The 26,075-nt window shown below is 40.6% G+C and overlaps 2 protein-coding genes across 6 annotated transcripts in view; both read right to left on the bottom strand.

Annotated features, from left to right (window-relative positions):
- Nucleotides 1–4,423: 4,423 nt before the first annotated feature.
- On the bottom strand, nucleotides 4,424–10,989 carry gfi1ab (growth factor independent 1A transcription repressor b). The gene is made up of 9 exons (XM_054603054.1): nucleotides 10,876–10,989; nucleotides 10,720–10,782; nucleotides 9,594–9,661; nucleotides 8,410–8,755; nucleotides 7,590–7,748; nucleotides 6,168–6,511; nucleotides 5,197–5,334; nucleotides 4,906–5,071; nucleotides 4,424–4,746 (listed from the first exon to the last, which is right to left on the bottom strand). The coding sequence occupies exons 4-9, from the start codon at nucleotides 8,504–8,506 to the stop codon at nucleotides 4,568–4,570; spliced, it is 1,083 nt and encodes a 360-aa protein (XP_054459029.1). The 5' UTR covers nucleotides 8,507–8,755; nucleotides 9,594–9,661; nucleotides 10,720–10,782; nucleotides 10,876–10,989; the 3' UTR covers nucleotides 4,424–4,567.
- A 165-nt stretch (nucleotides 10,990–11,154) lies between these two features.
- The window catches only part of evi5b (ecotropic viral integration site 5b), a 31,312-nt gene continuing 16,391 nt past the window's right edge, over nucleotides 11,155–26,075 (bottom strand). For 4 of the 5 annotated variants that reach the window (XM_054603048.1, XM_054603049.1, XM_054603051.1 and 1 more), the window contains 13 exons: nucleotides 25,633–25,722; nucleotides 25,297–25,394; nucleotides 24,610–24,670; nucleotides 24,460–24,513; nucleotides 23,404–23,436; nucleotides 22,839–22,988; nucleotides 21,668–21,799; nucleotides 21,399–21,539; nucleotides 20,743–20,901; nucleotides 20,183–20,329; nucleotides 19,660–19,755; nucleotides 15,332–15,427; nucleotides 11,155–13,098 (listed from right to left, as the gene is read on the bottom strand). In XM_054603048.1, the coding sequence (XP_054459023.1) occupies nucleotides 12,799–13,098; nucleotides 15,332–15,427; nucleotides 19,660–19,755; nucleotides 20,183–20,329; nucleotides 20,743–20,901; nucleotides 21,399–21,539; nucleotides 21,668–21,799; nucleotides 22,839–22,988; nucleotides 23,404–23,436; nucleotides 24,460–24,513; nucleotides 24,610–24,670; nucleotides 25,297–25,394; nucleotides 25,633–25,722 (1,557 nt within the window). In that variant the 3' untranslated portion in view covers nucleotides 11,155–12,798. The remainder of the gene's footprint in view (nucleotides 13,099–15,331; nucleotides 15,428–19,659; nucleotides 19,756–20,182; nucleotides 20,330–20,742; nucleotides 20,902–21,398; nucleotides 21,540–21,667; nucleotides 21,800–22,838; nucleotides 22,989–23,403; nucleotides 23,437–24,459; nucleotides 24,514–24,609; nucleotides 24,671–25,296; nucleotides 25,395–25,632; nucleotides 25,723–26,075) is intronic. The other variant, XM_054603053.1, reaches the window with a different exon arrangement.

The following is a 26,075-nucleotide window of genomic DNA, read 5'->3' as shown; positions in this document are numbered from 1 at the left end:
CACACACACACACACACAGCCTGTCAGCTGCCTCGCTGGTGTCTCTTGTTATTATTTTCCTCTCATTCTGCTGCCTTTTCTTTGCGGAGTCATGAATAATTTGTGCCTACGCCTTGTTGCTTGATGACAGCTGTGGAGTTGGTTTTGCAGTCTTTTTTTTTTCCAGATCAGGTGAATAATGAATAAGCCTCTGCAACAAAAGAGCTGTGTCCTATATGTGCCCTGCCTCTCTTCATCTGTCCCAGCTTAGTTGGCGTGTAGACCGCTGGGGAGGGGGGACAGGTGAGCAGCAAAGTCTCTCTGGTGCAGAAAACTTTACTAAATTAAATGGGCATACATATGAAAACAGTTTTATTTCACATATGCTCATCTTCCAAGAACTCATCATCATTTCCCGTATATCCAAGCATAATAATCAATGCTTTCTCTCAGAAGCTTGCTGTAGAAATCATCCCTCTCTCTCTCTCTCTCTCTCTCTCTTCTCTATCTCTCTTTGTAACTCGTCCAACCTGTGTGAAATCTGCTGATCGGAGCGTGAGAGCAAATACCACATTATTATTACAATATACACACAGCTCTGCCCTCAGGGAAACAATCACACTGGCTCTCTGGCGACTTCTCTACCTGCTCTCAATCTGTACATTCACCAGGTGTTCCTGATTCTATATATGTACTCTTGTCAGCTGTGTGGGCGTGGCCTGGATCATTTAATTGTTATCTGAGGTTTTGCATGTAGTGTTTTAATCAGACTCTATCCTGACGTCTTTTTTTTCCAGATTGAGAATTCATCCGTTTTGTTTAAACAGTAGAAGATGTACAAAAAAAAAAATCAAAATCAAACATCAAAGTGTGTCTCTAAAATCTCTCTTTCATTATTCATGTTCCATTTTGTGTTAATAATGAATCATCCGAAAAAACCACAAAACCAAGACGCTGAACTTTCTAATTGCACAACTATGTCTGTCAAGAACAATTAATCCAGTCATACCTCTGGGTGGATGCACATGTGGCCGTGTGCAGGGATGTGTGTGCACTTATGGACCGAGATGCAGGCCTAGATTCTGAGCCTTTAGACTGCATTGCTCTGATTATTTTATTCCTGTTCTATCTTTATTTTGTTGTATAGTATGTGTATTTATTGTCTGTGTAGTTGTATAGTATGTGTATTTATTGTCTGTGTAGTTGTATAGTATGTGTATTTATTGTCTGTGTAGTTGTATAGTATGTGTATTTATTGTCTGTGTAGTTGTATAGTATGTGTATTTATTGTCTGTGTAGTTGTATAGTATGTGTATTTATTGTCTGTGTAGTTGTATAGTATGTGTATTTATTGTCTGTGTAGTTGTATAGTATGTGTATTTATTGTCTGTGTAGTTGTATAGTATGTGTATTTATTGTCTGTGTAGTTGTATAGTATGTGTATTTATTGTCTGTGTAGTTGTATAGTATGTGTATTTATTGTCTGTGTAGTTGTATAGTATGTGTATTTATTGTCTGTGTAGTTGTATAGTATGTGTATTTATTGTCTGTGTAGTTGTATAGTATGTGTATTTATTGTCTGTGTAGTTGTATAGTATGTGTATTTATTGTCTGTGTAGTTGTATAGTATGTGTATTTATTGTCTGTGTAGTTGTATAGTATGTGTATTTATTGTCTGTGTAGTTGTATAGTATAGTATGTGTATTTATTGTCTGTGTAGTTGTATAGTATGTGTATTTATTGTCTGTGTAGTTGTATAGTATGTGTATTTATTGTCTGTGTAGTTGTATAGTATGTGTATTTATTGTCTGTGTAGTTGAGCTGCTGCAACACTTGAATTTCCCCCATGGGGATCAATAAAGGAATATAATTACTCGCCCACTCCGATCGATTGAGCCGTCTTCTATTCATATTTGATATTTGCCTCGGGGCAGTGGGGTAATGCTTTAAGCACAATCCACCCGTACCCTTGGAGGAAATCTGGTCAGCCTAATGGCTCGTTTGAAGATTTTTGTGGTTGGAAAGCTTCTCTCTGTGATTGTGCTTGAGGATTGCTCTCTCAGAGGGAATCGGGCAATGAGCTGCCTTCTGGTTCAGTTTCAAATATGAGCCGCTGTTCAGTCGCTTAAAGACAGCTGTGAGAGGAGGTTCATGTATCACTCCTTGACATAACTACAATTAGGTTCATTTTAAGGGTGTTGAGGATATAATAAGCGAACAATGACTACAAGCTATGAAGCATGCCAATTTGTATTTCAACCCTCACGACAGACAATCCATCTCCATCATGGTTTGAGAAAAAGATCTTTGTAATATAGTCAGTAGTTACAATAAAATTATAAAATGATAATCCTACATAAACTGTAAATGGAATGAGCTATGTAAAAATAGAAAATTAAATGAATACTTAACAATTTCTCATGTTCTTTTGTTTTTTTTTTATCATAAATAGCAATATGCAATGATGATTGCTAGGTAATATGAATGTTGTCCTGTGTGTATATGTTGTGTGTGTGTGTGTGTGTGTGTGTGTGTGTGTGTGTGTGTGTGTGTGTGTGTGTGTGTGTGTGTGTGTGTGTGTGTGTGTGTGTGTGTGTGCTTCTTAACTGTCCTCCTGTTTGATTTTACAGGAGGACACATGTCCAGGTGACCAGGTTCAACAGTCTGAACAGTCAAACTGAAGCATTTGTCCTTTATAAACTTCACATGTCTCTTTAAGTGAGCAACCCCCTTCAAACGGCGCTTTTAATGTGTCATTTCATAAATGGTGGATGGGAGGGAAGCTTATTTATATTGTAAGAGAATAACTGACGTGGCTGTGCTGTGCCAGTGTGCACAGCTCCATTAAGTCTTGCTTGAAATGAGTCTTCCTGTTCTCCTTTCTGTGTCTCTGTTCTCTCTGGTCGGTGTTTGAAATATTCAGGCCTGGATGTTGTACGATTTTGGGGGAAGTGATGCGTAAAAAAAAAAAAAAAAATCCTTGTGAGTCTGTGATTTCAATCAATGTTGAAGGAAGACAACGTACTGATTGTTCCTGTTTTTGGTAACCTTGTGCTGGTTAGAAAGGATGAAATGATGAAATGATGAAAGTATGAAATGATGACAGCTGTGTTTAAACTCAACAACTGTTTAAAGCATCAATGTAAAATATGAGTGGGGTTATTTGAAAATATCTGAACTTTCTTTTCTGAAAAAAATGTATTAATTCATTTCACATTCATGCGTTATACTTGTGATGATGAATGGAACATCTGATGTTTTATACACTCATCTTTGGGCCACAAAAAGGAATTCATTTCAATGGGATTTATTTATTCCTTATTTCAGACGGATGTTTATAACATTCTAACTCTTTCTAACTCCAGCAGCAGCAGGAGTCCCTCGCTGGGTCGCAGCTGCTGCTTGTCTGCAGCTTCCTGCCGAAACCTTTTTTTTTTTTGGCCCTTCTTATTTTTAAATAACAGCCATGAGGGTGAAAAGCATCTGGTTAACGGTTAAACCCTCTCAGGCTGTTTATGGTTCAAACACACGGCTGAAGTAGTCAAAACAAACAGGAGCCTCTGGGTAGAAACGTGCTTCAAAGTCCTGCCTTTGTTTGTTTGTTTGTTTGTTTGTTTGTTTGTTTGTCAGCTTTCATTCACCTCAACACTTGTTTAGTGCTGTTTTGCAGGTGGAAGATTTTAAAGAAGTATTTTAATTAAAGATACATTATTGCCAAAGCGTGTTGCTAATAATAATAATAATTACAACATTTATATTTCATGAAATAGACAAATTCTTAGAACTTTTACTATAATTTGGGGGATGAAACCTGAGTTTAACGAGCATGTTTTAAATGATGATATTCATTCTGTGGGGATTAAAACGTATCCTTCATTTGGAGGAAAAAGTCATCTTAAATCATTTCACTTTCAGATTTTATTGCATTTAAAAGGTTAATAACAAAAACAAATAGTTATTTTCTTCTCGTCTTTCCAGGAGGAAAATATATATCTTTGATTCTGACAATCAAAATGTGCAAAATGGAAGATTTGGTGAGTAACCCTCCTGTTTATTAAATCACACAGTCTGTTTTGCCAGCATGTCTCGGTTCTCTGGAGAAGCGCAGATTTCCATCTCTGCTGCTTTAAATCGTTGATCCGGTTATTTAAATGTGAGGACAACTATTTGGGTTCACTGACGCTGATTCCTATCAGTCGACAACACAAACATGAAACACTTATCTGATCATGCTTCAGCACATGTACAGCTTATCTCTGGTTCTCTGGTTCTCTGGTTCTCTGGTTCTCTGGTTCTCTGGGCCTTCAGAACAATCAGCAGCAGGATGGGAGAATAATTAGTGTCACACTGCAATGATGTTTCTTTATTAAAATAAATAAATATTCTGCCTATCGGATGAGATAATTGTGTATATATATATTGCCAATGCAGTTTTTTTTTTTTTTTTTTTTTTTTTACAAAGTGGATCGAAGTGAGTCTTGAGCCAAGAAATGTCCTCAAACTCGGCGCTTGTTTGTCAGATGTCCTCCCTCCTTTCAGGAACAATGATTCACATAAAGTCAGTTACATCATGTGTTCGCAGCCCGCCTCACTTCAGGCCGTGCTGGGTCTCGTTGTGTCTCCTCAGGTCCACTTTCCTCTGGAACCCTTTCCCGCAGAGGTCGCAGCCGAAGGGTTTGTAGCCGGTGTGCTTCCTGCTGTGTGTGATGAGGTTGGAGCTCTGGCTGAAGGCTTTCCCGCACACCTGGCATTTGTGTGGCTTCTCACCTGTCCAACACAATGAAGAAACACATGCATTTGGTTATTTATTATTGAAGATTTGGGGATTTTACGCACAGATTACGCACAGATTCTTTAAGGAACACTGGAAACAACAGTGTGATAAATAAAGTGTTGCATTATGTCTGCCTGTTGTTCTCCACTCACCTGTGTGGATGAAGGTGTGCTTCTTCATGTCGGACTTCTGGTGGAACCTCTTCCCACAGTACTGGCACGGGTAGGGCCGGGTGTCGGAGTGGATGAGCAGGTGAGTGGACAGAGTAGAAGACCTCTTGAAACTTTTGCCGCATATCTTGCAGTCGAAGCTTCTTTCCTGAAACGTGACGCAGAAGCTCGGGTTAGTCATGAGAGGAAAGCAAGCCGAAAACAACATGCAGAGAAGCTGTGAGCTGTGCAGGAAGTGGGTTAAAGTGCTGGTGTGTGCTTGTGTGAAGTTACCTGAGAATGCACGGCTTTGTGTTGTTCCAGGCTGACTGCGTGTCCGAAGGTTTTGCCGCAGATTTCACACGCAAATGGCCTGGTGCCACTGTGCGACCTGCGGACGTGGACCTCCAAACCATGCGGAGTGGAAAACACCTGGTGGGAAGAAAGTAACAATAAAGTTACAGGTGAAACGTTGTAACAATCCCCGATGATCAAGGAGGTCAGAGGTGTTTTTGTTTTTTAAAGTCACATTCAATTCAGTTTATTTTGTATAGCCCAGAATCACAAATTACAAATTTGCCTCAGAGGGCTTTACAATCTGTACACATGTTACATCCTCTGTCCTTAGACCCTCACATCCTCTGTCCTTAGACCTCACTCCTCTGTCCTTACACCCTCACCTCCTCTGTCCTTACACCCTCACATCCTCTGTCCTTACACCCTCACATCCTCTGTCCTTACACCCTGTCCACCTCCATCCTCTGTCCTTAGACCCTCACCTCCTCTGTCCTTACACCCTCACATCCTCTGTCCTTAGACCCTCACATTCACAGGAAAAACTCCCCTAAAAACCCCTTTAACAGGGAGAAAAAAGGAAGAAACCTCTGGGAGAACGACAGAGGAGGGATCCTTCTCCAGGATGGACAGAATGCAATAGATGTCATGTGTACAGAATGAGCAGCATAACAGAGATACAACACATTCAATGTATATGACATAAATGATTCATATAATAAGACTACTTATAATAACAGCAGCAATTATTACAGTAGAATTATAGCCATGAAAATAGGGATAGTAATGTGATTAATAATAATAATGGAAGTAGCAGTGGGTGTCACGACTACGGTCCAGGTACCACAACGACTCATGGATCACATGAACAACATGAACAATTGAACATGATTTTGAATGCAGCACCATTAATTACTATTTTCTTTTTGATGACCAACACCATCCATGTGTTTATTTATCTCCATCCTCACCTTGCTGCACTTGATGCACTTGAAGGCCCCGTTGAGGACCAGACTGGAGCACAGCAGGTCGGCCCGGGCCTTCCCGGTGTGGGCCTTCCCGTGCAGGCCTCCTCCCTGTGGGAACAGCAGGGCAGCAGAGTGCCTCCTGTAGTCTCCGTACGGCTCCTCTGCGTAAAGGCCCGAGGTGCTCCTGTCCCCGTAGAAGGCCAACGCTGCCGGGGCCCTGTCCACCTCCAGGCCGGGGTGGAGGCTCTGCTGCACCAGGGGGTAGCTGCTCCAGGCATACGGCCGGAAGGGGATGGTGAAGGGCCGGGTCTCTTCCACCAACGGAGAGAGCGATTTATCAGAGTCCACTGGAGAGGAGAGAAGAGGAGAATGTAAAGAAACGAGGCTCCCAGCAGACCACATGACCACATGACAATAATAACATGACAATAATAACATGACAATAATAACATGACAATAATAACATGACAATAATAACATGACAATAATAACATGACAATAATAACATGACAATAATAACATGACAATAATAACATGACAATAATAACATGACAATAATAACATGACAATAAAAACATGACAATAATAACATGACAATAATAACATGACAATAAAAACATGACAATAATAACATGACAATAATAACATGACAATAATAACATGACAATAATAACATGACAATAAAAACATGACAATAATAACATGACAATAATAACATGACAATAAAAACCTGTGCAATACATTACACATCACACTGTGCAATAATAGTTAAAAAAGTTAAAAATAGTTAAAATAGTTGTTGTTTTTTTCTCTGTCTGTAAATATAATATTTCAGTTATTGTTGTTTTTTCTACTGTTTTTTTTTATTGCTTATTTATAATACTTGTTTTATTTTATTTTTTATTTTTAGCTTGTCTTCTTCTACTATGTCTCTTGTGTGCACTTTACTCTACGCTGTTGTAAGTCTGCAATAATAATAATAAAGGATTATCTTATCTTATCTTATCTTATCTTATCTTATCTTATCTTAAAGAGGGGCGTTTTCAGGAGTCATGCAATGTTCTTTCAGAGAATTCCCAGATGAGGATACCGTTGGAGAAACCATAATATCAGATGTAAAATGGGGAGTAAGCACTATACACATTTTATTTAGGCCTAAATACAATTATAAATCAAAAAAAAATCAAAACCCAATGTAGCTTAAAAGAAGCCTAATTAGTTATAGATGGATCATATAAAATGTGACAGCGATCTTAAAGAATCATACAAAAATATTTAAACTCTATATGGAGTAATTAAGGCCTCATATACCTTTGTGAGGGCATTTAATTCACCAAGCAATAATTCAATGATTAAGTGCTGAAATATGAGAGTGATGTGTCTGTGTGGTGGTGGAGGTGGTGGAGGTGGTGGAGGTGTGTGTACCTGGGGATGCTGAGGGAGATGGAGGCCTCCAGAAGTCCTCGTAGTCCGGGGAGCGACCGCACACACTGTCGGTGCAGCTTTGCGGGGAGAAATCAGCAGCGTCGGACAGGTGGTGGTCCGGGGAGAGACCGAACCTGTGGGCCTGGAGCTGATCTGCTTCTGTGTGTGTGTGTGTGTGTGTGTGTGGGGAGGACAGTCAGCATATCTGATGTTTTTAAAGTCACTTCACAGCTGTAATCTACAATCTTAGATGGAGGTTTAAAAACTATGATACATTATAATAGAGGTCACTGTGTGGCATTTAAATAAAAACTAATGTCTCACTATAGCGATAATTGTTAAATTCAAACAAGATTATTGGGTTAATTACAAAAGGGGTTAAGTCAATATTACTTCATATACTTAAATAACCAAAAAAAACACATTATAATACTTATAAAATAGAGGACAGATGCATTAGTGTGTTATGTTGGAGTGAGATCTCAGAACGGATTTTCCAGCTATAAACATCAGAAATTCTAATTTGATTTCTGTTTCAGCATTTTTAGACAATTTAATGAAATGTCTATTTCAATAAAAAATACTCGACATTTTCCAGTGTTTTAACCTTTAAAATGAGTGATTTTCACACCAGTATGCATACATACAATGCATATTTAAAATGCATTTACAAACATAAATCTGCAACATGTTTTGCAATTATTACCATGAAAGAAAGTGTATTTCGGTTTTAAAAGAAAGAAATGGAGCAGAAATGGAACATTGAATGACACACTTTAAGCATAAAGACTGTTTAAAAACGGAATAGATTCGTACACACCTGAGCAGATGTGCACCGTGTCCAGCCTGTCCTCCTCTGACCGGGGCTGGTGGTAGCTGTGCGCCTTCTTACTCTTCACCATGAAGGAGCGAGGCATCTCTGGGGTCGGACGACAGGGAGGAATAATCCAGCTGTGTGCAGAGAGGAGACCTGGAAGGAGACCTGGGAGGAGACCTGGAAGGAGACCTCTGAACCCTGGCTAGACCCGAGCTCCACTGGAGGGGAGGTGCTGGTCCAAGAGCTTTAATAGACCTGATGATGGCGCATGCGCAGACCGCACCCCGTCGGCCAGGTGTTGAGCGGACAGGTGACAGGTGACAGGTGACACTAGAGACTCCTCCGCTCACTGCACACAGACAAGAAGAAGACAGACAGAATGCATTGAGCCTGCGGTGTCACAGGTAGAAGCAGAACCGTCTCTTCACCTCCAGAAATCACTCATTTCTGAACTGAAGACGTGACGAGGATTTCAAGAAAACACCCGTGTGGAATTATCAGCAGATGATTTGATTTCGTAAATAAGTGTCATTTACAATCCTGACTTCTTTTTTTCTTTTTTTTTTGGGCAGAATCTGGTCCACACTGGGGTCAGACTGACCAGAGGAGAAGCGACACAGGCCTTATCAGTGACTTATCAGTGCCTTGCTCAATGTGACTGTCAGAGGAAACGCAACCCCAGAGTGTCTGCATGGTGGAGGAAACTCTGAACCGACAGTCATCTTATGCTTAATATAGAAGTTGTATAGTATGTGTATTTATTGTCTGTGTAGTTGTATAGTATGTGTATTTATTGTCTGTGTAGTTGTATAGTATGTGTATTTATTGTCTGTGTAGTTGTATAGTATGTGTATTTATTGTCTGTGTAGTTGTATAGTATGTGTATTTATTGTCTGTGTAGTTGTATAGTATGTGTATTTATTGTCTGTGTAGTTGTATAGTATGTGTATTTATTGTCTGTGTAGTTGTATAGTATGTGTATTTATTGTCTGTGTAGTTGTATAGTATAGTATGTGTATTTCCCCCATGGGGATCAATAAAGGAATATAACAATAGAACATAATCACTTATATCATGGACGTTGGAGCTGGTGGGTCAGGAGTGTGTTTGGTCTTTTTTCTCTCTCCTTGAAACACCACAGAACGAGATATTCAATAATTTAGTATATATATCCTCACATAAAATACCTTTTAGTTGTGTTTAAACCTCAGGCTCTTCTGGAGGAGCGTCGTCCCGGTCTGCTGCTCGGTTGAGGCTGTAATTATGAGACAGTTTCTCGTTACTCTGCTTTATGCTCAAAGGAAGAAGCTCCAGAAACAGACACTTGTTGTCTGTCTCATTGTAGCGCAGGTTAAGCGTCATTACACACCGGACAGTCCTGCTGCCTCTCACCTGCTGCATACATGAACCCAAAGAACACATTGTTGCAGAGAACCACCAGCACCAATGCAGGTTAATATCTGATTGGAGCATTTTTTTTTTCCCTTATGATATTTTACCAATGCGTCTCAAAATGTAGATCATATCTTTATTTTGGATCACATAGCAGCATTGTTTGAATTCAACATATAATACACCCACTCATCCATAACTGTGAAGTTAAAACCAGTCCTGGAGAGCCAGACTGGTTTTATCTCACTGGGTGTCTCTGCTGTCCTATCTTACAGGAGGGCAGGACATGCAGAGGCTGGATTAGACTCTGCATCCGGACACCGTGTTGAGAAGATATGAAGATATGAAGATATGAAGCCCGAACACGATGAAGCAGCAGCAGCAGGCCGACCCCCCACAGGCCGGCAGAGGACCTCCATTATGCCGCAAACTAGCTGCCAACCGTGGCATCCTGTCATGACTTGTGACAACATTTAATATAAGAAAACAATCATCAAAAATAATAATACTAATAAAAAGACTTAAATAGTTATTATAGGCTAATAATAATTGACATAACCTGTTCTGCGGAAGACAGAGTTTGACTGATTTTTTTAAATAAATTGAATAATTAAAATCCCTAATAATTCATTCTATTTTTTTCCCCCTTTCTACTGAAATTCAACACCTCAAATCAGCATTTGACACCTATCCTATGCTGAGTCATATCTACTTAATCAAAAGGGGATTTCTATCTCCAATTCGGGTAAAGTTAATTTAATCTTGATCTAAAACATTGAGTTTAAACTGAAGACGTTCTCTTAGAGTGTCCTTGGTTTTACAACCAGCCTGTTAAAATGTGATTTAACTGTCACTGGGCCATGCATGTTAAAAATGTCACGCATCATCAATCACTGCAATATAAAATATAAACTCACTCACGTTACTTTGTTGCCTGGGTCCAGGCTTTTGAATCCACCCACTCCACAGAGATGACACTTCTGTCTGGTATCAGGCAAAGTACTTGGATCATCACATCTAGACTGTACTAATAACTTATTCAAATCAGCAGCAGCAGCATTTGGTAATAATACAGACCTGGTGAATGTTTCCAAAGGCCCGAAGACAAATGCTCTTTTAAAATGTGGTTTTCTGCATGAAATGATTGGTAAGTGGAAGCTCAACTTTTAAAACCGCGAGAAATCACTTCCTGAAGCAGTCAATCTAAGCAAGAATCTTCACAGAGGAAGGCAAGCGTTGAGACACAACATCCCCCGTGAGCTCACAGTCATCTGAACACACTGCTGTCTGCCTGAGGAAGCAAGGGTTAGAGGTCTGCTACCTACTTGGAAAAAGAGGCATCAGTCAAGGAGTTTACCAAACGTTTTTATTGTGAACTCACACACACACACACACACACACACACACTCTCACACACATACACACACTCACAACAATCTCATTTAGTCTCCAGAGTGTGCCAACTGCTCCATAGTGTTGCCATGTGTGTCCTTACTGCACTGCAGACTCAAAAAGTGCCATAACGTGTTCCTCTCCCGTCAAACAACACTCGTTCATTAAAGGGGACATTATCACCACCAACTCAAAAGTCAGAATCTTTTCTGTGACATGTCCGGTGCATTCACCTCCACTGAATACAGGAGTTAGTGTTCCATACAGACATTCAGAGGAATTCCAAAGTCTTACGCATCCCGGGGTCCTCGCTGCAAGAAATGGAGTGGAACTGGTCTGTGGACGAGCACGATGCAGAAGACAGTGCTTACTTTGGTAACACTTGATGACTCCTGATTCTTCCCCAGTTTGTGTTATAAAGTGTGCTATGTTGTGTTATCTCCCAGTTTAAGTTCCCTAGGACCACCATCCATTCCCGTGCATATTTTGCATCACACAAATCTTCTGATAGACATTACTCATCTTTGACTCATCTTTGACTCATCAGCTAGAGCGACTCATCGCGGGGCTCATTTTGAAAATAAACTCATGCTGCTTTCAGAGAAATCAGTACAACAGTAACATGAACCTGCCCCCTTTGCTGCACTCGAAATGAACCGCTCTGAAAAACAGTCTTCTGATGATGGAAAAAAACAGCTCTTTTTTTTCTCTGAACAGAAACTGACCTCATCAGGATTTGTCATTTGTGTTACCACATTAAACTCTTATGTCCCTTTTTTTTTTTTTTTTTGCATTTTACAATATATTCTAAACATTAGATATGCAATAGATACATAGTTTCAAGTTCAAAAGGAAATGAAAAAAACAAACAAACATAATACACATTTACATATCTACATGTATGCAGATGTCACATTGACCTTGTGATACACTAGCCCCGGTGAAAGGCATATGCGGCATGTGCTAAGGCCAAAAAAGTCAACATTAACCTCAAACCAGCGCTGGCTGACACAAACGGCTTTGATACCGGCCGCTGACCGAGCTCATCAAGAACATAGATATGTATATACACACACACACACACACACACACAGCGCTTTTACAATTCAGCCTCTGCATGATGGACACGTAGTAGTAACGGCATCAATACGTGTTTGATGTTCATTTATAAAATGCTTAAAAATATAAAAACACGTTGGATGAAGTGTGTAATATAACGTAATAGGATTTATTGCACAGTCTCTTTCTCTGTGTTGTACCTACAGGAGGAGGTTAACCCCTCCACCCCGTCCTCATCGTGGCCCAGCAGAGTCTGATACGCTCCACATTATTGAAGTCTCTGCTGAGGTCCACACTGATGGTCTGCTTCTGTCAACGGTGCTCCGAAGTTTGCTGTCCTCAGGAAGAAAACAAAAAGGGAGGTAAAGAAAACAAACTAAATCCATAAGTGTGATTCTCATGATGTGAAATGATGATGCATTTCATTTCTGAAAAATTCTGAACTCCAGATCCAGGCTTCTCCTCTGAAATGGCTGCTGGGAACACCTCCTCTTCCTCAGTGAGTGCTGACAGCTTCAGTCCTAACTCTTTGGGGCCAGCGGGTGTTCGTCACACGGTGGTGGACTTGTGGCTGCCGCTCGGAGGTACAGAGAGTCGCAGGGACTCCTCGTCCTCGTCTTCCTCGTCTTCCTCGTCCTCCTCCTCCTCACTGTCGGTGTCCTCGAGGTTGGCGCGCAGTCTGATCCGGCCCCTGCTCCTCTGCTGGGCGTCCTGGAGCCTCAGGCCCTTGACTCCGTCTTCATCTGAAGACTGGTAAGACCCATCATCTCCTGCGTAGTGATTGACGATGTGGATCCCATCAAAAGAGGGCTGATTGGCCAAGCCCCTCTGTCCTTTCAAGCAGCAAATCTGTGAGAGTGGGCACGATGAGTATTAGGAGACTGAAAACATTAAATGTGTAACTTCTGAGTGAGAAAACAAGGACTGACTGATATGACATGTACAAACACAATGGGTCAGTGATGTTTAAACATTGTCACCGGCACAAATAGAGGGAGATGTCTTTCACAAACCTAACATGCATGCATCAATTCAACCACAATGAAACAATTTAATTCCTAAGATATGAGTTGTGTCCCAATAGTACATACCAGTTACTTTGTTTACGGATTTTACAGCTAGTATACAATAAATAAAATATTCACCATTCTGTACTAAAAGGAAATAGAAGTGAGAAGAAGTGCACCAAGAGAGGGTTTTGCAAAGATTCAGTACTTTAAATACTTAGTTTTCATTTAGCCATTTCCTTTGTTTATTACATGGTAGGCAATAGTGTCAACTGCACAGTGACATCGTTGGAGAGTGACTTTTCCCCATTGTGAATGCACTCAAAACCTCCTCAGAGTTAATAGGTAGTATTGATTTGGGACAAAGCTATTGCGTATTTTTTTCATGGGTGAAGGCAGCTCCGTCTGGGACTTTGTGGGAGACAGTTCTGAATGTGTCTCAGTGAAAGCATCAGAGAAGGGGCTGTTCTCTGCTGTTAATCAGAGGCGGAAGCTAACCCAGCGTATGTGTCAAACCAACCAGTTAGTCCTCATCCTGTAAGTCTCTTTTTTTTTCTATTGATGAGGCGTGAATCTCATCTCTTTGTGGCGTGTCAAACTAAGGTTGCAAATACGTCGTTTACTTTGCCTCTTTCTGTCGTATCAAGGCAGATTGGGCCCCCCTTTGTGGTGGATGGAGAAAAAAAAAAAAAAAAACACGTTGCTGTTGAACTGCAGCTGTGGTGGATGTTTTTTTCACCCTTCCATCAGATACAAGGGGCAGCAATAACACTATTCTGGCTGCACTCACAAATCAATCTTTGTCTAACTGTGCAAAGATGATAAATACGCTGTTCGTCTTTTCTAACAGGATGCTTGGGTTTTACAAGAGAAGTCTTACTGGCTGGTTGTGTTCCCTACCGCCAATTAAGAGCAGTTCACTGTCACTTTTCTAAACTTTTTTTATGGAAGCATTCAGGACTGCCTCCGACGCTGTGAAATAGACCGACCCAAATGGGGCTAAGATGGGAGCTACACGATGGTCAGTGGAATGAAAGGGGCACATGTGGACCAACTCACCTGAGTTGGCCTGCCATTCAGCAGCCAGACATGTAGGAAGAGACGCATTCAGAGGGCGGTTCAGAGGACAATACACGACAAACAAAATAACAAAAATAAGCCCACGTTTACCTGCGCCTGTCTACATTTGGGGATCCGCCTTCCTGTTGGTGCCATGCGTGAAAAGAAAATATGACTGGCTGCAGTCAGAATAATATTTCCAGCAATACGAGGCAGGTTTAACTCAAATTGCGAGGGAGAGAAGATGGGGGGACTGGAGCCACCACGCGCTACTTTCAAGTTTGCTCGCTGCAGACACATTAGCATGATTCATAGCTCGTATACCAAAATGACCACAAGGCAAAACCAAATGAGCTTGGAAATGACTGTGACTTCACAGACTTGATATAAACTGGAGTGATGGGGAACAAATACAACACCGGTTTAACCACAATCACACTGCATTGGGCATTGGTCAAGTTGTGTTTTCTCGCTCGGTTTGACCTGCTGGAAACAACAATGACCTGTATCTGTGGTTTGAAAAAAAACATCTTATTGATGATAAGGTTCTCAATAATTAATAACTAAGAAATTCATCATCAGATTTACAACCCATAACATTGGACCTTCTTTTATAGAACATGCATCAAAAACAGTAAAGACTACAGAAGAATACAGCTGAATGTCTGTTCATGATCCAATCGTCTCTTATAATTTCTAAACTCTAAACGTACGTTGTTATATATCTTAGCTCTACTGTGTGATCAGCTATGTAAAACACTCTCGTAGGAGCATCTGTAGGGACGGTATCTGCAAGAGGTGTGCATTGTCAACTCTGTACAGGAAGTCTCTGGGTGTAGTTAACACTTCTTCTAATCTGTTAGCCTCAAAGAAAAACCATATCTGAGGCAATGTTGTGAAATCTTCTGAAACCCTAGATCAAAGAAATGGCAACAGGCAAATCTGAATCTTTACCAGGAAGAAACTAAACAATAAGAAAGTAGCGTGATTACTAATTGAACTGATGCGAGTCTCACCTCGTGTTTTAATTCAGCTATCTGGTCTTTGAGGTCGTGGATGTACTGGCTGGAGTCTGTGTGGTTCAGCTGGCCTTGGACCTTTCCTTCTTCTTTCTGTTAGTAGAAGAGACATGAGTTTCAAAAATAAGATACAAGTGGTTTTTTTCTGAAATACTGAGGATGGTGATGATATGTTTCAGCATCTGCAGAGCAAAGTGGTTAAACTTGAAATCATATAAATGATATAAGCAGAATTCATGTAAAAACACCCAGAGTTTAAATGTTGTGAAGTACTGTACAAGCAGGACAAACTGCAGGTACTGGAGCCCCACTATTAAAAAAAGGCAGCCTCACAAAGTGACAGATGTTGGGGGAAACACAAAAACAGTGTCATATGTGCTTGATTTCCTCCTGGGGCCCTAGGGATGAGGCTGGTTCTTAGCTTTAGCAGTTAAACAGCCCATGTGATGTTTACCTTCCTCAGTGAAGACATCTGCAGGCATTGGACACAAACACATGCGCTATTTTCAAACCTCAATCACACTCTTGAATCTGCCAGTTTTTACAGTGAGACCAGTTCAAACCACAGGCTGTAGCAGGGCAACACTGACACACACAAATAAAAGGGAAGATGTGTGTTCACAGCAGGGGTAGGGTGTTGAGGTAGAGAGGGGAGATGAGTCTGGCACACACCCTAAAAATACAGATGGGGGTTTTTGATTTCTGTGTGGGGTCGAATATGATTGGGTCCCAGTAGGCCTTTTTTTTTTTCCTTACAAGAAGTCTAAACAAGTGAGATTATTCCAAGAACCTACTGTTTTTGAGGTTTCTTTGCTCCAAAACACTGCACCAATAAGGGGCAGGCAGTTAATAAGACTTCCTCGTGTTCAGCTGTGTGAATCAACAGGTGTCGGGCTGTGGCCGGGGACGCCAAACGTCTCTCAAAAATGTCATCCTCACGTTCCTGCACCCTTAAAGTCTGTTGAACTCTGTTAAGTTCTAACAGATGGAGTAATATAAGGAAGAAGACATGGGCTTTCTCTGTGAAAAAGTCAACTGTGTATAATGACATGGTTGAATGAAAAAAATAAGGCAAGTTCAATTTGTTAACTGAAACCAACCGCAGTGAACTGAACAACTAATATTCTAGCAAATCATCACAAACATCATTATCATCACATCTTGTGCAAGTGAGCAAAATCATGGCTACAAAAGAAATCCCCACTTAGCACATTCACAGTATTTGTTTTTTTCACTTTCTGTGCATCCCCGTTGTTGTGGCAACAACAAATAGCATATTCTTAAAAAGACATCTGCAAGGGGTGTGTGAAAATGTATGACTTAAATGAGATTTTTGCAATGATTAAACTTTCTAGAGACCAGACATGATTTGTATAAAATTAGCCTTCCAAGTGATTTCTAAAGAGCGATTTAGAGAGAATTTTTAACTGTAGCACGGATGTGTGTCATTAGTTTGCCTTTTTTCTGAGCATACTCAACATGTGGAATTAATGAAATTTTCCCAATCACTTGACAAATACAGAGTAAACATGAGAATGTCCTTAAATCTAAAACATTAAGTATAAATCTATGAGCATGCCATAGAAACCTCAAAATAAACCATGCATTTGGTCACGTTTGGTAGAGCCTCCACTTCAAGACGAGAAACCACTTCCTATCAGCCCAGAGACAGTGGAGCTGTGGCGTTTAGCGGAGGTTATGACTGCGATAGTGAAAGAGTCCTACATATAAACCTCTAGACATCTTAGTTTCGGCCAACAAATGTTTTCCATCATTACTCAGAGGTTGTTATTACTCCTTTGCAAGTCATTATTAAATCTCTGCAGGATTATCGGTGTTGTTGTTAAGGGACGATAAGGCACAAACGAAGCTAATCTGATCATAAGGTGACCTCTCACATCATAGAGCAAGCGGTAGATAGTCACCGCCAACATGCGTCACTCCATCTCTGACGAGGAAGGCAAAAAACTGATTTCTTTCTTTTTTTAAAAAACCCTTTTTCTTGTAATTGAAACAGTTTTCACCCACAACTAATAGACCAAGTAACCAAACCACAGACCAAGAAGCTAACGGTAAAACAGTGATTTCAGCTCCGACAGAAGTTAAGATAGTCCCTCTGCAACTCCTTTCTAGATGCTGATCATTAGATAAAACAAAGGGAAAATAGGTTAAATGTATAGTGTCTATGCCTTACTGAAAGCTCATTACGCAAATTCTGAAAAGCACGAGGGCGGTAGTGGTAACTTTGGTGTTGCATGTTGATGTCCCATCACTTAGTAACAAAACCTCAGACCACACCGTGTGATTGTGTGTGCCTGTGAAGGGGAAGAGGGGGAGGCTTTTTTGTAGGTGTCATACTTATAAATAGTCTTCAGGTTAGACTATCTGAAACAGCTTAAACTCAGGAATAAATATACAACGGTACTTCACAAAACCTACTCCACTTGTCACAAATGTTTCCTATAGACCCCCCCATATTATTCCAACTATGTTTAGCTATATTGTCATTCATTGCCCTTACCCACCAGCCTCCACCTATAGGTGTCAAGAGTAGTTATAGATTTTGACAATTACATTATTAAACACTTGTATCTTCTTACAATTACAACTTTGTGGTGCCTTATAAACCATTTATTGACTGTTTATGTACTTGTTATACATGCCAAATAGGGGGACATTAAGTAAAGTGTTCCAACTAAAATAAATCAGTGTGGGCAATAAATACTTTTCCTACTATATGTATCAATTCTAGAAATAATGTTGATTTTAATATCTTGTTTCTATGTCTTTTACCATTTACTGTTTATTTTCTTTCTTTCTTCCATGGAGCCTCTCAGCGATCTAATACGGTATCAATGTGAACGTGTTCCTCGTACTGCTGCTGCTAACTGAGAATAATGCTGCTTTTTGCAGCTTCTGGTCACGTTCATTGTTTGGTTGATTTCTAACAGCCTTCACACACATGTAAAACCACAAAGGTGCTCAGTAGACAGCAGCCAAAGTAAATGGGCAAAAATACACACAATCATCACCTGTCTGTTGCTGCACAGCTTTACTCATTTGGAAAGTGTGCTGTGTTGAGCCGACAAACAAGCCTCAAACTAAGCATGCTTGTTGTTGTTTTTTAGATCATTTAATCGGTTATCAATCAGAACAGCTGAAAGTCGGCAGTGTAAAACAGGCCTGTATTTGTATTAGTCACCCTTGTTGTGTGTAGCGTTACATTTGTTTGGGGATAAATAATACTTGTTTTTTCACCCTTGCTTGTGGAAATTGGTTCATACAGGGACGTACATTTATGTTTAAATCTGCACAACTTCATTAAATGTCATAACAGTGTCTGAACTAAAAAACAAAAACAAAAATATTATTACAAGAGGTTACAAGAGGGATTAAATCAAATCCGTTGTTGAAATTGGTCATTACTAGTTTAAGCATACATCATGTTTGGTTTAACAGGATGAAAAAGATTATTGGATTTGATGTTAAAATACGAAGAAATTGAAATGTTTGGAATTAGTTTTTTTGCATATATTGTTAAATAGGTGTGCAATATTACCGGGGTTGTTGTGACTGGGGAGAAAAGTAATTTTTCATTTGATCTCGACTTTAAGGTTTAGTAAAAATAACTTGACAATCAAGACATTTGCCAAACTTAGAGAGTGTTTATCCCCAAAACCTGCGTTAAATAACATTAAAACATATTTTAGGAGAAAATGTCAAAAAAAAGAAAAAAAAAGAAAATCAGATTTGAGGTAGATTTGTTCTTTTACTAAAGTTTAAATTTGTTAAAAAAAGACACTACAATTCTGTAATGAACTCTCTATCCGACCATCTCCTGGTCTGCTGTTCACCATGCATGTCTAATGTCTTGCATTTACATATCCATGACTGAATAAGCAACAGTCAAAGTAAGAAAAAACATGAAATAACTCTGCGATAATCTGCGTCATCAGGACTGTGTGGGTGCGGTTAGGTTAGATTTGATTCAAACCGGTGCTCCCTTGGCAACGTAGGCAAGCAACACATTAACTGCTATCAGATTCAGAAATCTTATTATTTTAAACAAGTGAGGAAAGCTCAGAATAAACCACAAATAAAGAAATCTGTCTTGTGAAATAACCAATTTAGTTCTAATTTAGATAATGATATGTAGGGAATGATAACTGAGAAACAACCAAACCATCTCTTACCATCAATTAAAATAAGAATATAACTCATTCACAATTATTGCTGGATGGGACAAGTCTCTCTATGCCTCAGGGGAGTTTCAATTTGTTGAAATGGCAATGCCAAACATAGCACAGAGTGTGTTGGGACTTTACCTGAATCTCAAGCTCTGAGATCTGTTGCTGGAGTTCAGCCATTGCAGCAATGTTGTCAGCTTCCCGCAACCTCACGGCCATCACCTCTTCCTTACTCTGCAGAAAAACACAAAAGAAGCTTGAGACGGTTCTGCCTAAACCCTGCTGAAGGGGTATGCTGAAAGGCCTGTATAAAATCATGCATTGCCAAACATTTGATTATTTTCTATTTGCGTATGCATGAGTCATGCAGGTGGAATTTCCTGAGAGATGTAGAGTGTAAAGGGCAGTTCAACAGAAATCTAGCAGTATCTATAGACCCATCAGAAGGAAATACCATGAAACAAATTACTGATTGCATAAGAAGACATCTCAAGCATCATAAGATACATTTTGGCTAAATAAAGTTCAAGAGAAAAACCGACCTTGAACTACATTGTTGAAAAAAATCAATAATATTGTCAGCACAAACTTTGAATTGATTTAGATCATGCCAAAACAGAGCTGTAGTGGTTTGTCCTATGTTGCAGATCAGCAGTTATACCTTGCACTCAATCTCAGCTTGTCTCCGCTTGATCTCTTGCAGTTGCCCGTGCAGGTCTTTATTTTGCACCGTCAGTGTTTGCACACACTCCTGGAGACAGCGGCTCTCCTGCTCCGCCCGTCGCAGCTGGTTACTGTGAATCTGATTCTGTGTGAGCAAAGGTTGTACATAAAAAAAAATATATATATTTTTTTACTTTAATAAATTATCAATTCAATCCGAAAGTGTCTGAGTTACAAAATTGGATGACGAAAACTGCCTGCACACCTTAGTTACTTGTTTGGAACAGAGGACTACTGCCCTCTGAAGGATACTGTGTGACAATACAGGTAGGGAATTCAATTCTTTTTTTAGCTAATTTGCTGTTAATTAGACCAAGTGTAGCGCCGCCTTACTTACTAAAGTCTGCATACAACAGTATACCTTTTAATTTCCTAGAATTATTGGCATTATAAGACCAGAAAAGGTAAGAATCTGAAAATGCAGTACAAAACGGTGATCGAAAGAATAACTGAGCTTTATCAGGTTTATGTGGTTCACAAGCTAATGTGACATCTGACCTGTGTCTCCAGCTCCAGCATCCTCTGCCGTGTCTCCCTCAGCTCTGCCTGGGCCTCGGCCTCACGTAGCCTCACACTCATCAGCTCGTCCTGCAGCTCGCTCAAGGTATTCTTCCTGGGGCTGTCCTTCCAGCGACCAGCGGTACGTGCCAAGTGACGCTGAGGAGCAGGCATTATGGGCCGTCACATTTCCATCACTTATTAAATGGATACACTTTCCTTTTCCATTTCACTGACATGGGCATTGTGCACATTGAAAAAAAGAAATGTCTGACTGATATAATGTATGCAAATGTAATTAGGCTGCATTTTAGACATTTAACTAACTTGATGACTTTGTATCTATAGTTTTTCGACCAAACTGTTTTTCGAATATGATTTTTACATACCTAAGGAGTCAGGTAAATATAAGCTTCACCTACAAGGTGTAAATATTGATTGAGGACACTTCTCCCCATGACTGAGCACAGCGGTGTCCTATCCCTTTATTAATGGCTGTGGAGCTGTTTCTGTCCATCAACACCCTGAAGAAAACTGTCATGTCCAAACTTTGGTAAATCAATGAATAACGTTTTGCAGCGTGGCTTCAAGTGTGCCACTTCTTTTTGTACAGCAGAGATAATGTATTAACATGACATTGAAATGTTGGGGCTCACCTGCCAGTGCTCTTCCAGGTCTCTGACTTGCTGCCTCAGCTCTTTCAGGCCGGTCAGAGCCTCCGCCTCTCTCAGCTTCACCCCTATCAGCTCCTCTTGAAGACGCGCCACATTGGTGTCATCTGGTAGTGACGTGTTCCTCTAAAGAAGGTGTGTGACAATAACGTGTTGTAAAACTGAGGCAATAGGTGTACAGTGATACATCCAGGTCTATATATTATTTTATGTTTGGGAATATTTAGGCAGAACAGCCTGGACTGAAGCAACACCTTTTCCACATCCAGGATCTTGTCTTGCATCTCCTTGAGAGCGCACTGAGACTCCGCCTCCTTCAGCCGGGCCTGGACCAGCTCTCTCTCCAGCTGCAGGACGGACTCCTCAGAGTACCGAGGGGCTCGCTTCTACAACAGGACATGTGTGTGAGCAGGGACAGCAAAGCAGAGCTACAAATGTCGATACCTGTGTGTCCTCAATGTTGGCATTAAATGTAAACCAGGGTCCCAAAATAAGTCCAGTCCGTTAGTCATGTCCACCCAATATTATATATATGCTAGGTCTGAGCAAATGTATATGAAAATGTATCGTCTTTTACTGGTATTGTATCGTGATTACATCATATATCGGTATATCGTGATACACAATTAGTCAAGTATTTAATTTCCCAGAGGATTATACAAATGTTATTATACAAAAGTCTATTTTTTGTGTATACATTTTGGCCATATCACGCAGCCCTTATATATTTTTCCGGAAGAAAATACACCTCAATGCCTCGTCACTCTCCGCTTCAAAGAATTGAACCTTAATTGATGCTGACACCAACCATTTTGCCTTTCACTTTCACATAAATAATTCATGACTGCTCATTGAAAAGCAACATAGCAAGTTATGTAAAACATTGTAACGCCTGCACATTATCATCTGGAATGTAATCATCAATATTTAAGAACGTCGATGGATGTGCAACGAGAGGATTCTGTGAACAGGGTGCCATGTGTGAAATCTACCAGCCTGTGAGACAACTGCTTACATATTCATGAATGCATTTCTGAGAATGCAGTTAGACAGTAAGGTGGCTGAACTGTGTAGTACTCCGTGTCCCAATTTGAATTCATGCATGCCAAAACAGATCATTACCCAAAGCCGATGTGCAAAGTGAGAGAAACCCTGCTCTGCCACTGCTATGGTTTTTGTTGCTAGGCAACATGTGTCAACTGGGCGGGTAACCGTGACTCATCAGAACTGTTGTGAAACCCCATTTTTTACAGGCCCAGGTGTCTAGCACAACACATAATCTTGAAATGGTCATCCTGAGCTTTCAGCACAACACAAACTGATCCGGGAATCATCCCAGTCTCACAGTCTCAGCTCCTGTCACAAACTGGGCTGGATCCGTGCCAGTGCAACCTGCCAGCTGGGGACTCGCTGGCCCTCCCTTACCGCTTTCGACTGATGCGGCTGGAGCTGCCTGATGGTTGTCTGGGCCTGCTCCAGCTGAGCACTGGCCTCCTCGCTCTGCTGTTTGACTGTGGCCAGCTCCCGCTTGACCAGGTACAGCTCCTCTGCCTCCTGGGCCCGAGTCACTTGTCCCTTAACATAACCAACCGAGGAGGAGTGGCGTGAGCACGAAAAGAAGTGAAAAACGAGAGGGCGGAATGGATGGGGGAATCAGAGGAGAAGATGAGGGATTGGATTTTCTAAGGACATGCTTAACTCTAGCTACGTGTTATTTATATTCCAATTCCTTTGCTTTCTTCAGCGTAATTTGTGATTGTCTCACTTTTATTGACATGCCACAATGTGCTATTTCATGCACTTATTAAACAAAGTAATACGTCAGCATAATCTGATTTGTTCTTAATTCAGTATCATTATAGTTCATTGGATTCTGCATTATAACTGTGTGCTTAATTATACTAATCATGAGCATGCAATGCTAACGAGAGGGAAGGAAGAAGGGAGTTGAAACATGAGTAATAGAGAAAAGAGAAAATGAGGAATATACCTGGATCAATCTATCTGCCAAGGAAGCACTTTCCTACAAAACAGAAATATCAGCAAGAGACAGCAGAGGGAGACAATCCAGAGGACAGTTTAAAGCACACAACAACAAAAGAACACTTGATTGTTTAAGAGAAGAAACGCAATGTTCATTTCCCATCCAGAAATATTTGTATACAGACTGTAGAACCGTGTGTACATTCAGGTCTAGAAAAGGAACATTGCATGCAGGTGTGGTGAAAAAAAGTTGCAAATAAGGTGAAGGCGGTGTAGATAAGAGTGACAGGTTTCAAACGGGAAGACGCACAGGAAAGCTTCGGTAATAGCAAGAGAGTTGTGGAACAACAGCACAACAACAGTGTTAAGGAGCTATGTGTTTTTGAACCGAACAGAAGCCATGAACTTTGACGTGGTCCATCTAAACTTTTGAACAGTTCAGTTAGTTAGTGAAGAGTTAAAAAGGCCCTCGGAGTTACGTGACAGAGACGCGTCAGAGAGCAGCAGCCCCGAGCCGGTTGTAAGTAACAGACTCATTTAGACCACAGTGTTCCTCCCTGCAGGCAAACATGGCGTAGCCCTTTGCTATCCATGGCAGACCTCATGCATGGTGCCCTTTAACTGGCAGCGGTAGCGCTCATTCAACGGAGACACAAAAAGTTGCAGGATGTTACAAACAGTGCAACTTGGCATGCAGTGCTTTGCATCGACTTGGACGGCATCAAGTCACAGCCACTTTCACGTTCCGAACAGGCTTGTTAAAAGTCTTTGCTTCAGTTAGTGTCTGTTATTCGAGCCACACAGACAGTCACCGAGACAACTTCTGTTTCTGATTTATCGGCAATCAGAGAATGTACCATACTGTACCAGCCAACCAGTGATGGTTTATCATGAAAATGAGCTTTCAACTAACAGAGCCCAGTTAGTGAAAGACAAGACTCCTTCATTAAGAAGCGATGCATGATGTATGAGCAGCTGGATGGGGTTAATGTAATGTTGATGAGCATTGTCCGACTGCTTATTCTGCTGACGGAGCACCTGTGACAGACCCTGCTGCACTCACTTTCTCTAGTGTGTCTATCCTCTGCTTCAGGAGCCGGTTCTCTGTCCGCAACCTCTGCAAGACAGGACATTGCAAAAATCACATGAAACAAAACACAAAGAGTGGAGCCTTTAGAGAATTTCTTTTTAACCCCCGTGAACCTCCACGCACCTTTATCTCCACCTGCTCCTCCATCTCTTTAGTTTTGATTGTAGTGTATTCTTTTTCTAACCTGAAAAAAATTCAGTGAAGACAAGAATGTTAGTGGTCACTCACAAAATTAAGACATAATAAAATCTGTCAAGGTTGGGATGGGGTATTGAAGAAAATAGCAGGCAACAAAAACAGAGCCAAATATAAAACTTCTGCAAGAAATGAGACCTGCAAATTTGTTTTCCAAGCCATAATAACAACAAAGGATAACAAATATGTTTATAGGTTCCGTAGCCTTAATTAAGAATAACAGTATCTGGGAGTATGTAATCGTTAAAGCACATGCCACGTAACCGCAGTGGCCCAGGTTCGATTCCAGCCGCGGACCCTTTTTGTCCAACAAAGGTGAAAAGTGAACCAAAAAACAAATGATCTTTCAACAATCCAACCCGAGGAGAGGTTTGTGTACTAAAAATCATTGCAGTCATGCCTGAACATTTTGTACAAAGTATAAAAAATTGTTACAGATAAGTTTGTGAGTTTAATTGTAAAGTTAATGATGGAACCCAAAACAATATAGATCCATGAGTTGCTTTGAGACGGGCATAACAAGATGTGCGTTTTATCCCGAGTCGTTTATAAATATAAATGCATAAGCCAAAAGGAGAGGTTGGTAGGTGTTGATGAACTTGGAGCAGTGCTTACTTTTTCATCTTCTTTGCATTGTATTTAACTTGATAAGCGGTCTGGATGACCTTATCCGGTCCGCTGTCCAGCTGGTGTGGGATGACTCTCTGGAAATGCTGGGGCACAATAAGGAAACAGGATAAGAGCCACAGACATGTAAACCAGCTACTTTCAATCAACCCACAGCCTGCTGTCTCGGTTAGGCATCAAAGCACATCAGACATCAGCATGTGCGCAGCAGGTACGTATTGGATTGATACTCTGTATCAATTATCTGGGTGTGGGGGCGGTTCCTAGACCAGAAAATCTGAGCTGATTGAATGACAAGTTATATGGAGGTCATGGCTGATATACCTGTAACATTCCCTCCATGTCGAGCTGGATGAGTTCGGTCTGGTTCATCTGAAGGATGGCCAGTCCCACGCGGAAAACTATCTCCAGACCCTGAAGAGAGAAATCACCAGTAATCACTGAGGAGTCATCTTTGAAAGAAAACAACAACAACATTCAGTCTAAAACCTCTTTTAAAATGGATTGAGGATTTAAAATGTGTTACATCAGGTCTCAATGGAGTGATGATGCAACTCACAGCCACTATCAAATGTGGAATGTAGTGTTTCAGTTTTCTCCAACAGGTGGTGCTAACGGATAACCCTTCCATGACTGTTAACCTCATGTAATCGAAAAAATGTAGACAATCTCAGAGCAATGGAAGAAATGTTAACCTTTCTAAGTGTAAACATTTGCCTAAAGCACAAGGGTTTACTGTTCCAATTTTAGATTTTCAAATCTGCATG

Source organism: Anoplopoma fimbria, chromosome 8 (assembly GCF_027596085.1).
Source record: "Anoplopoma fimbria isolate UVic2021 breed Golden Eagle Sablefish chromosome 8, Afim_UVic_2022, whole genome shotgun sequence".
NCBI lineage: Eukaryota > Metazoa > Chordata > Actinopteri > Perciformes > Anoplopomatidae > Anoplopoma > Anoplopoma fimbria.
This window is presented reverse-complemented; position numbering and strand designations above follow the sequence as displayed.